We start from the raw sequence: 12160 nt of genomic DNA, 5'->3' as shown, positions 1-12160 counted from the left end.
ATTACCATACTAACAAATGGGGCAAAAGTAACAATTCACCTCAAATAACTTTCTTTCTTATTCGTGTACCTAAGTCACACATTTATAAAGTTTTACTAAAAACTTGCAGAAGGCTACAAAAGCATATGCCAAGATATAATTTTTCATTTTTATTATTTTTGGTACTTGGAAAAATTGAATTAACAAAAAAGTGTTAATGGGTCCTATCTGGTCAGTAGAAAACGTTCTTGGGTCCCACTTGCTCCATTCATGCAACATTTTGTAGATCTGAAAGCATTATACCTAATTGTCAATAATAAAATAAAATAACACGATAAAATAGAGATTATTTTTGGAATATGGCAGTTCTTGTGCGCCATAAAAACGAATTAAGAAACTGACAGTAAATCTTTGAAGCAAGAGACCAATTCAGAAAATAGGTGAGAAGTTCATTTGACCCAGTTATTATCCAGCACAAATTTGCATCACCTGATTCCCGAATACTCCGATAGAGCAGGCGGTGGACACCTCCTCCGAACCGAACCACACCGAGGCGATTTTTGAAGGCATCCCCAGGATGAAGACCTGCGCCAAGGAGCTGCAGAACTGCCCGAGGAAGGTGACGGGGAACAGGTCGGGTCGGACGCTGACCACTTTGATCCACGTCCCGGTGCAGTTGAGCGCCGTTCCCACAAGCGCGATCACCCGGAGACCCTTCCTGTCCAGCAGCCAGGTCACCGGGAAGATCAGCGGGATGTAGGTCAGCATGTAGATCATGGACAGCCAGTCTATGGTGAACGCTTCCACGCCGTAGAACCTCGTGAAGATGTTCCCGATGATTCCGTACTGGATCCATTGATACGAGTTGCACATCGAATAGGAGCTGAACAGGAAGACGATCAACCAGCGGTGTTTGTACAGACGGGTCTGCTGCGGCGCCCCGTGACCGTCCTCCCGAGTCTGATCGCCGCGGAGCGTGGAAGCGTCGCCCGCCTCCAGGTTCACATGGTTCTCCAGGTCCTCTGGGTTTAGTTTGGCGTCTTCCTGCGCTTGTTTCTCGCTCATGTTCAAGTCTTCTCAGCGGAGCCACTCATAGAGTACAACCTTACTGTACTTCACGGGTCATGCAGCGCTTTTCTGTAGTGTCTCGTAAAAATAAGAGTTATATATCTAAAAACCGACCAGAAATCGTTACATATTTATATCTTCAGCGAAGCCAAAGAGTTCAAGAACGTTTATGCTTTTGTTGTAGGTTTATAACATAGTAGTAATGTACCGCTCAGAGTTAACAGAGCGTTTCCTTCCCGAAAACAAGTTTAGCAGTCTAACTATCCCCCTCAGGATATCGTTAAGTTAAGCAGAAAAGAGCAGCGGGATATTTCATAAATAAGAATTGATATAGAGGTCGATTTAACACGTGTTTGGACGCCTGCTGTGACCCTCCACCCGGACCAAAACCCGCCACGTTAAAATCTTAAAAGAAGTCGGTTAAAGTCGACCACCGGGGCGGAGTTTAACATAAACTACTTTATTGACGCTGTTTGAACAGTTTGGCCCAGGCTATATAATAATTAATTAGTTACGCCCAGAAATCTCCGTGAGTGAGTGCGAAACTATCTACTTTATTTCAAACGAGTCAGGTGATAAAATAAAAACAATTATTGCCAGTTGATTACATGTACTTCCTGCTTTAATGTACTGCAGATAACAGGCCGTTTTATTTAGATCACCACAAGTGTAGCACAAGCAAAGGGTAACAGTGGAGCTCATTGTCTTAAATTAATCCTTATCCACACACAGAGCAGTTCACAAAATATTAATTTTATGCTTTATAAATATAAGCTACTGTATTTTAATCTCTAACACGGTTAAACAGTGCCCCCTAGAGGCGACTGAGGAGAGAAATAAAACGTTGGTCACATGTTGCATTATCAGCACCTGTGCAGACTTTACAACCAAGCTGTCTTTGCAAACAAAAGAATAACATGAACCCTGAAGGTTTACAGATGATGTTTCAGAAAAAGAAAAGCATCAAATTTAATAAATACATACGCTGGATCCTCCCACTACCCTTTCCCACATTTCCAGCTTTCTTTTTACATTTACATTCTTTTTGTCCACAATCAACACTGTCAAAGCTCCTGAGCGTTTACACACAAAAAACACATTAGAAACACGAAGAACACAAGACATAAAATGACAAAAGGTGCTCTCTGAAACACTAAAAATAAGAATTTAACATGTAAGCACAATATTCCTCTTTTGTTGTAAACATAGACTACCTGATAATTCTCCTTACCAAGAAATTTAAACTCAGATATAGATTCACAATCAGAAAGCAAGGAGACATGGAGAAGCAAAATAAATATGTCTTCAATACTACTGTTGAGAGTTTTGGCATGTTGTTTAATGGACAAGTTAGCCTGTCTCACCTTAACAATGTTTTAAGAATAAAAAAGACACGTCTCCTGTCAGTCTTTGTCTGTTGAGGTCAGTCAACTGTTTTCGCTGCAGGCCATCAGGCAGGTCAGCGCTGGTAGTGTGGTACGCTAATGTGCTGGCGGTGGTAGCTGCTTTGATGAGTAGGGTAGAGGAGTTCAGGGGTCTGGGGAGCCAGTCCGGTGCACAGGGGCTCGTGGCTGCTCAGCACAGATGACAGGTAATTGGCCTCCTCCGTAAGCTGCTTCACCTCCTTCCTCAGGGCGGCGTTCTCCTTCTCCAGGTTCTCACTCTCCTGGAAAAACACACAGACCAGATGTCAGATCTGAGCTCAAAATGACCGAACTTGGTTCTATGCTCTTAAGCAAAACTAGGTAACGTAAGGTTATTTTATCTGCTTTTATGCTTAAACTTCTCTTTTTCTTGTATCTGTCCACAGATATTTGACTTTTAAAACATTTCAGCTTCGGACCCCCAAAATAATGAAAGAGTCCTTTTACTCTATCGGATAAGTATACAATAAACACATCAAGATTTAACAAAGTTTTAAAGAGTTATCTTTTCAAAACTGTTTCAAAACTGTTCCTACACTCTCAAGGTGTAAAGTCCTTTTAAGATGCCATAGAAAGTTAAAGTGACTGACTTGTCTCAGCATAGAGTAGAGCCTTGCTGCCCCTTCCCAACCTGTTGCTGAACACTACTGGCTCAAAGATCCCAAGTGCACTTTCCTCACACTTACAAAAAAGCCAAATTTAGCTGCATGGAAATAATTATACTTGCAAAAAAGCACAGTCCATAAAGATTATAGATAACATTAGTAAAACTATAAAAACTTTAGTGTCATATTATTTAACATCTGTTGCAATAATTGTTGCTTTACTGTTTAAAAATAAAAGCAATTAGATTGTGTTATACCATTCTGTTTTACGTGTTTGTGTTTGTCACTACACTAATGGAGTTTTGTTTATTTTGTACCTGACTTTTTCTGGTATGAAACAGCAAAAAATTCTACTACAAGACATACGAACCATGCATCAATTTGTGCCAACCAGGGGAGACATTTCATATGAGCTTGGATGTATGACAATTGGCAGCAATTTTCTATTGTCTACCTATAGTGTACTGTGAGGAAATGTGGTTATATGAGTCCAATACATAATATTTAGTAGCTGGAAGATACTTGGTGTTATTCGGGGCTGATCATAGGTGGCCCAAACCGACATCAGAACAAAAATAAATGAGAGTGATACAAGGTTTTCAAGATAACAATGTATTATAAGCCAGGTTTTAGGATTTGTATGCCCATTTATCTCAATAATTCAGTAAAATAAACAGTTATTATCGGGCAATGGTTACATTTCTAGCTCTAAGCATTTCTTAAAACTCTACTCTGACCTTTGACATCTACACTTGGAAAAACATAAGAGTAATTATCTTCAGATGTTCATTTAATGTGTTTTCTGACTCTTATTATAAATACTTACAATATTTTCATAGAAAATGTAAGAGTATAAAGCATTAAAAAGAACTAATTAAAACACTATAACTTTAAATTAATATTGTACAGTATCACAAAAAAACTTTATTGTATACATTGCATTTTTGACCTCATATACAACTTTGAGGGGTTTAGTGGTGGGATTTTGAGAGAAAAATAAGACAATATCGTGGAGTGCTGTTAAATTTTAGGTTGCAATTTCGTTTCTGCTTTTTCAACATCTTTCATTTCAGAGCAGGGTTTTTCAGGGATGGTAAACAAAAATGTTACTTCCTCAGCAAAATTCCTGGATGATTATAATCCAGAAACATGATGCCATATACACAAAAAAACTGGGCCAAGATACTGTTTGATACACCTTCGATGCTGCAATTACACAGCCAGACTATTCACGAAAAAGTATTTCTGAACAAAAGTTCTTATGTTTTTAACAAAAGTTAAAAACATTACAAAGTTTTTATGTAAACATTTGATATTATTTCTTTGTTACTCACTGAATCTCCCTTGAAACTCTGAGGAGTCCCCCAGGGACTCCCTCCTCACACAGAAAGTTATTCTCTTAACGAATCATATGATTACATTTTAGAACAAAACAACTGAAAATAAGGGGCATTTCACCAGTTTCAGATGTTTTTTATACCAACAGCCTTTACCTATTACTGGCATGCTAAAATAATCTTGCTAAACATGAGTTTGTTGACTTATTAGCATGTTAGCATGCTAGTGTTTTAGCATTCTGCTAAAAACCACCACTGTAGGTAAAGTACCTTGCTCTGGAACCACTAGCAATGATTTGTTTTGTCAGTACATGACAGATATGAATTTCCCATCAGTTCCTTACATGTGGATTAACATATGAATAATAGCTCACATTTTCAACTAGCATTGGACATCTTTTCAATGTATTTAGGATAAATATGATCAAAAATCTTCTTTTGCTCACTTCAAAGCACGTTTTAACGACATTATGTTATCAGATACAGGTTATAGATGTAATGTAAATTTGCACCTGTTATTCTAGTTTTGTACTTTTTAATGTGAAAAGCCTAAATAAATGTCTAATAGATATTTTATTTGCAGGTTAGTGGCTTTGTGGCTTCCACTAATTCAACAATGGAAAAGGCCTTCAAATTATTTTATGCAAGTGTTTTCAACGACTACATAAAGCCTTTTTATTGGGAAAATTTTCTTTCCTATATGGGTGTGCATCATTCTTAAGCAAACAATGTGAAATCAGATAAAGCAGGCTAACTCTTTTGTGCTAGACCAAGTATTAAGAGTTTCTCAACTGATTTATTTTATTTTAGTAATTTATACTGTTACTATACTTTCCCTTAGGAAGTTATTTCCTTATAAAGTAATTATAATATAAATATTATATGAACCATTAAAATAATATTGATTTATTTCAGTGGAGGTGATAAACTAGATCTTTTGAGACAAAAGTCAATAAATAAAGTTGTAGACTTTACTTCCTCACTGAAATAAAAAAAAAAAAAAGCGAGGTAACTATGCAGCATCTTTTGTAATGCTGTAAGATAGGGTATCAAACTGTGTTGCAGAAGTCTGGAAAAACAAGAGAAACCACCTGCAAAGTCTTGCAGCAGCATCGCAGTGTGAGACATTGCCATTCAAAGGGTTTGAGAGCTACACTTTCCAAAACAGCTTGATGCATACACTGATCATCAAGTTTGAGTTAATTGTACGTCACAACCAGAAAATTTGCTTTTTTTTCCTTTTTTGTCTTCAATTTTTTTATTTTTTTTTGTGTGGGAATTGTGGAGCAGAAATCTTCCACTCAGGCGCTATAAAGGTCATCTCACCATGACCAAAACCTTCAGGTCCTTACTGTCACATAAGCTCTGGGTAAACCCCATGTACTTGCGTCACTTAGCCAAATACAGCCCACTACTATCAGAGCTTTACAAGAAGTGACAGCCCTTTTTTCTCCCCTGCTGCCCACGACACACAACATTCAAACTAATTTACACAGAAGAAAATACTACAGAAGAAACAGGAAATAAGAGACTGTGTCACAGCAAGGGAAAAATTCACCTTCCTGTTTATCTAGTGAGACGATGAAAGCAAAACCACAGAGCATGTTCTGTGGTCCCCTGGTGTTCTTTGTGAATGCGACAGGGCTTTAAAGAGATTGATAAAATACGGCATGTTTCACTGAAAGGAGTTTCATGCATTCAGATCTGTTTCACAGAATCTACTACAGCCTACAATGTGGCTTTTCTGAAGGTCAAAATCTCTTCAGGGCATCTGATAAAGTTCACAGAAACTGATGTTCTGAAAACAGAGTGGCAGCAGAGCACACTATCATGGCATAAATTGTCCTTTTCTTTAATTAATAAAAAGGTTAGAGAAAAGTAGAACGTGTGAATTTCATAGATAATTGTTGAATTACTTTTGATGTGTTTTGTAGAAGAGAACACCTGGACCTGGAAATCAATCTAAGTCAACAGAGATGACCACTAGCACATGAAATTAGCTGACTGAACACACACTCCTGTCATCGAGCTCGGCAGGGCTGCAGTCTTTGGCGCTGGATTTTCAATGCCCACACGTGTTAATTTATTCGTTAATCTTCTGCAAACACACAGAGAACCGCCAAAGTGTGCAGCCCAACAGAAGCCATGACACATCGCCACATGGTCAGGTAGCATTTTGTAAATATAGTACCAACCCATTCCCAGAGATGTCATGTTCTGCTTGGGCTCCTGGGCAAAGAGGTAATGTTGTAAATTAAGGTCAAGCTACCTGTTTTTGGTACCTACAGCAATCTTTAACACATCCTGTAGTTAACTGTACCTCTGTTAGACCATGTTTTGCAAAAAAAGATCATCTGCAACACTTGATGTTCATGTTTATGTTGTAGGGTGGGATGTTTGTGGCAAAGTCTTTAGTTTCCTCACCAAGTGAAGGCTGTCAGCTTTCTGAGTTTGCCTCATCCGGCTCTTCTGTGCTGCAATCCGGTTCTTTTCTCTCCGCATCACTTTCTTCACATCGTCTGAGGAGCTCTGGCAAAAACACAACCACTTTTCAGTTGACGCGATACATACAGTGCTAAAACCAGCCAAAATAAGTTTCTTTGACATTCTAGCTATTACTGGCGTCTGCAAATGGCAGTGCTATGCGTGTCAATGGCAGTTTGAAAGGAGACGGGGTTTGCAATGTGCCGAATGCGAAGGGTAGGGTCAGGGAGTGGCTGAGTCATCGGTTAGGTGTAACGCACACCCTGTTTCATGTCCCTAACGCTCAGTTTTCTTGGTATCGCAATAACTAATCCATCTCAAAATGCTGATTCAGTTGTACATCAAAGATATAACAACTGTCTATTGTTTGTGATGTAGTCTGAAAGCAACCAGATGCTCCCAACGGAATTGCCATTATCATCAAAGGCTTGCACACGTGAAGGCAGTTGATACAGAAGGATGATAGTCACACAAATGCGTCTTCCTGGCAGCTCTTAAGTCATTCACAGTTTTGAAAATTGCAAAAAAAAACAAGGATTCCCACCGCTTGGGCAAGTGATAAGTTGTGCAATTCAAAAAAGCCTACACTTGAAGCGAGTCATGCCTCCAGCCCATGTGTGCAAGTGAAACACCCCAAGAAGCTGTGAAAAAAGAGCCACTCAAGATAGGAGCCCCGGTGTGCATTAAACAGAGAAAAATCTAGGTGGCAGATGTTTGATTTATGTGTTTACTCCTTCAGTAAAACTATTCCTGGATTATTTGAGAAGGTACACAAAACAAAACTGCACGCTTACCGGTCTGCTTCCAGGTGATGGGGACTTGTAGCTTGTGTCGTTGCTGTCAGAGCCCTGAGCCATAGCCAACCGCAGCGACTGAAAACTGCCGTTCCTGTCCACTTCTGCTTTGGGTTTTTGAAGAGATGTGTATGGGTGTGTGTGTGTACGCGTGTGTCGGTGAGGGAAAGTCTTTGCAGAGCAAGTCTTGAAAAGAACTTGGCTTACCGCTTAATGAGCAATGAGTCTTTTCTTCCCTCTTTTCTTTCCCTCTCTGACACTCCTCCTCTTTCACCCTATCTCGCTTTCTCTCTCTCTCTCTCGCTCTCTCTCTCACACACACACACTCACACTTACACACACACTGTGAGAGTAGTTGTATACCAAATTATCTGTATCTGATGTGGCTTCTGGTAAGAATCTGGGTAAGTTGCATTAGACTGGAAGTCACATGTCTGATGGAAACTTAAAACTCAAACTAATTGTGTAAATTCCAGAGAACTGACATATTACATTCAGTTTAACTTATTAACACCTTTGGGGTATTTGAGACTTTGTGTAAGTTTACAAAACTACTACAACCTAATAACAATTAGCATTCTAAAGGAGACAAATGTCCTTATGTGCAGCCCTATATTAGTTTTTGTAGGCCATATGTATCAAACAGACATTGGGGGTATATCCTCTTCCCCTTTTTTGGCGGTTGCATATGATGCTGCGTTTCGACTCAATCCTCCAGAGACCTCTTATCCCAAACCTCTAGCATGGATGACTGGGCCTTGAATATCGACACGTCTCGTGGTGATTTCCACAGTCTGTGCCGTGCCGTTTCGCTTTGCGGAGCACCAGCTGCAAATAGGTGAGGGCGACGTTGAGGACTTACTGCGTTGAGAAATGCTCAAGGGGCTCCCCAAAAACCCACTCAGAATTCCCTCGTAGCTTTTCAGTGTAAATGATGCTACAAGCGTGGGGAATCTTTAAGAAAAATGTACATTTGGAGGAGGTTTACAGTCTCTGTGGGGGTAAAATATACTGGAAATGTATTCAATTTTGACCTTCAGTTCTAACTTTCTTGTATGTAGCATACACAAAAATTGCTCTGAGAAAGTATGTGCCCCCCTAGAGATTTCTTTTGGTTTTGCTTTTTTGTCATTCCTCAATATTTCAGATCATCAAACTTATTTTAATGTTAGTCAAAGACAACCTGCGTGAGTACAAAATAGTAATATGATTAAAAGCTATCCAAACCACCATGGCCCTGTGAAAAACGGATTTACCCGCTAAAACCTATAATTGATTGTGCCACCCTTGCCAGCACATTTGTGATAACTGGCAATGAGTCATTTCTGTGGAGGAGCATTGGCTTGCTCTTCTTAGCAAAATTGTTTTAATTCAGCAACACAGGAGGGTGTGCTTCAAATCATTGCCCTGCTTTACACCTAAAGTACACTTGAGCTTAAGGTCGCAAATGGATATTCTCCTTCAGGATTTTCCAGTAGAGCAAATTCATGGTTGCATCATCTACAGAAAGTCATCCTGGTCCAAAAGGAGGAAAACAGCCCCAGAACAACAAACTACCACCACCATGTTTTAGTGCAGGTTTGGTCTTTTTCTAGATGCTGTGTTAGTTTCACAAAAGCTGTAACAGAACATAAACCTTCCAAAAAGTTCAATTCTTGTCTTGTCAGTCGACAGAATATTTTACCAAATGTCTTGGGGTTCATCAAGATGTTTTTTTTTTGGCAATATGAAACTCATTTTTTTTTTTTTTTAATCTTTTTTGGTCAGCAATTGTTGTAGAGCCATTCTATGGATGCTGTTTTTGCCCAGTCTCTTTAATTATTATACACACATGAACACTAACCTTAACTGAGGCAAGGGAGGCCTGGTGGGTCTTTAAAGCACTCTTGCAGTAATTTTGGTAGGCTGACTAGTTCTGTGAAGTTTGCTGGCTTGCTGGAATCTGAAAGCATTATAATTGGCTTTAAAAACACTCAGAACAATATCTGTTATTGATTTGTTTCTGACCCGTTCTTGAATGTATGTAGATTGGGGTCTGATGTGCTGCTTTTAGAGATCTTTTAGCCTACTTCATCTTGTCAGGCAGGTTCCATTTAATTGATTTGTGTCTGTCTATAGGACAGGCAGGAATCAGGCATGGGCATGGCTAGTGAAACTGAACCAAACTAATGTGGTTTATCGCAGTTAATTCTTGATTTAACAGCGAGGCAAGTTACTGTTCCCCAAAGGACCAGCTTGGTTTGGATAGCTTTTTCCCTAAAATCATCATTTGAATGTTGAATTTTGTGTTCACTCAGGTGATTTTTATTTCCTTGAGATCTAGAACATTTAATTAGCACAAAATGCACACAACATTAAAAATCTGTAAGGGGTAATTACTTTTGAATTGCACTGTAAAACCAAGAGTTAGACTAAATTAAAGCTGCTGGCGACCTTTTACTTGTTATAGGCCCTTTCTTGTTTGGCCCCCGTCACGAGAAAGCATTTGGCGGTGCAAGAACAAGATTTTCTTGTGAGAAAAAAAAGAATCAGGACTAAAACAGCTTTGCTTGGCAGAACAGTCCTCCCACACAAAAACATGTTCCACCATCACAGGAATTTTGAAGAGCTTGGGCAAGGGCAGACATTTCTAATACTTGGCATTTAAGGCTGTCCAAGAGAGTTGAGAGTGTAAGAAAAGAAAAATAAAGGAGAAAGCTGATTTGAACAGTTCTGTTGTAACCAGAAGAGAAGCACAACATTGTTCAATACTAACCAAAATGTGTACCATTTTTCTAGAATATTCTGAGAAACCTACTTACTGAAAGTCTTTGTACTTACACATCCTTGTAATATGATGTGTGCATCTTATCCTGTTTAGCAAAAGTGTCAGCAATCTGTATATTCACTAATTTCATCATTAAACTCCTCTCACACCTCCTAATCTGTTAGGTTTTTCTTGGAAACACTTATTAATGAAACATTTGAAATAAGTTGATATGTGGTAGTGTTTCTTGGAAGTAGCTGAGGGGAGACTTCTTTTAAGCACCTGATTGGGAAAAAGATAATTGAAACACTTCTGAGTGTATAAACATCAACACTGCAGTAATTGTGAGTGAGGTATATACTCAAACACAAATGACATTTATGACTCATGTCCAATGTGTGAAGTCCAGTCTGTAACCACGTCTGTTGCTGTTGTTTTCCCTTTCATAGACCTAGTGTGCAGTAAAAAGGGTCATTTCAAGGTGTAATGTTGGGTATTACAGTACCTTGCAAAAGTATTTGTACACCATGACACTTTCCACATTTTATCATGTTATAACCATGAAGCTCAGTGTATTTTAATGGGATCCACAGCTACAGTGGGGAACTGTCAACAGGACAACCATTAGGTACACACTCCACAAATCTGAAACACTGGCAAGAAGACGGCCCCTGTTGAAGGAAAGCCGCAAGAAATCCTGTTTATAGTTTGTAAAAAGCCATTTAGAGAAGAAAAATGAGGAAAAGGACGCCCTGGTAAGATGAGACTTAAATGGACTTGCCCTAAATGCAAAGCGCTATGTTTGAAAAATATTTCTGCTCATCAACTTGATTACCCCTAATGATGAAATAATGTGGTGGCAGCGTCATGCTGTGGGAATGCTTTACTTCTGCAAGGATGAGGAAACTGATTTTATAAGAAGATGGATAGAGCTACACGCAGGGCAATATTGAAAAACTATAAAAGCTGTTAGAAGCTAAAAAAGACTTGAGACTGCAGCAGAGAATTACCTTCCAGCGGGAAAATGACCCAAAACATACAGCCAGAGATACAATGCCATTGATGATATCAAAACATATCAATGTGTCAGAATGTGCCAGTAGAGACCAAAATAAAATTTTAGATCTGTGGAAAGCTTTAAAGACGTAGCCATTCAACTTTTAGATTTTGATTTGGTAAAAATAATAAATAAACAAATAAATAAAAACGCATATAATTGTCCAACCACTTCACAAATATGCCCTACTTTGTGTTGACCTGTCACATAAAATCCCAATAAAACACATTAAAGTTTGTATTTGTAGTGTGACAAAATGTAAAAGGTTCAAAATGTACAAATACTTTTGCAAGTCACTTTAAGCATTGCAAATAAAAAAACAACTGTATATTAAACTCAACCAATACTGGCAGCTGAACAAAGCCTAGTGAACACAGCAGTAAACGTAATATAACCACTAGGACATTTCACAGTTTTCGATAGGAGAGAAGCTGTAAACATTGAAACTAACTTCCTTCTACTGAATGATATCATCTCTGATTCAGGAAAGTCACAACAAATAACCAGAGTAACATATTTCACAGAAACAGTCAAGTAAAACGATCTTTTCTCCTTCACTTATGATGCAAATGATCGTTCAACTGAAATAATTTTATCAACTGAGTAAAGCATTGATTTACCAGCTTGATGTAGTATCAATCGAATGTAAATAATCAATCTTCAGGG

The 12160-nt window shown here is 38.7% G+C and overlaps 2 protein-coding genes across 2 annotated transcripts in view; both read right to left on the bottom strand.

The window, feature by feature from the left end:
* flvcr2b (FLVCR heme transporter 2b) overlaps positions 1 to 1525 on the bottom strand; it is a 38575-nt gene extending 37050 nt beyond the window's left edge. The window contains exon 1 of the mRNA XM_047387651.1: positions 469 to 1525. Coding sequence (XP_047243607.1) covers positions 469 to 1044 — 576 coding nt within the window. The 5' untranslated portion in view covers positions 1045 to 1525. The remainder of the gene's footprint in view (positions 1 to 468) is intronic.
* Positions 1526 to 1651: 126 nt separating this feature from the next.
* On the bottom strand, positions 1652 to 7924 carry batf (basic leucine zipper transcription factor, ATF-like). Its single transcript, XM_047387653.1, has 3 exons — positions 7692 to 7924; positions 6838 to 6942; positions 1652 to 2713 (listed from the first exon to the last, which is right to left on the bottom strand). Exons 1-3 carry the CDS (start codon positions 7752 to 7754, stop codon positions 2507 to 2509), a joined length of 375 nt encoding a protein of 124 aa, XP_047243609.1. The 5' UTR covers positions 7755 to 7924; the 3' UTR covers positions 1652 to 2506.
* Positions 7925 to 12160: the final 4236 nt, after the last annotated feature.

This window comes from Girardinichthys multiradiatus, chromosome 15 (genome assembly GCF_021462225.1).
Source record: "Girardinichthys multiradiatus isolate DD_20200921_A chromosome 15, DD_fGirMul_XY1, whole genome shotgun sequence".
NCBI lineage: Eukaryota > Metazoa > Chordata > Actinopteri > Cyprinodontiformes > Goodeidae > Girardinichthys > Girardinichthys multiradiatus.
The sequence above is the reverse complement of the archived record's forward strand: the minus strand, read 5'-3'. Positions and strand labels throughout refer to the sequence as shown.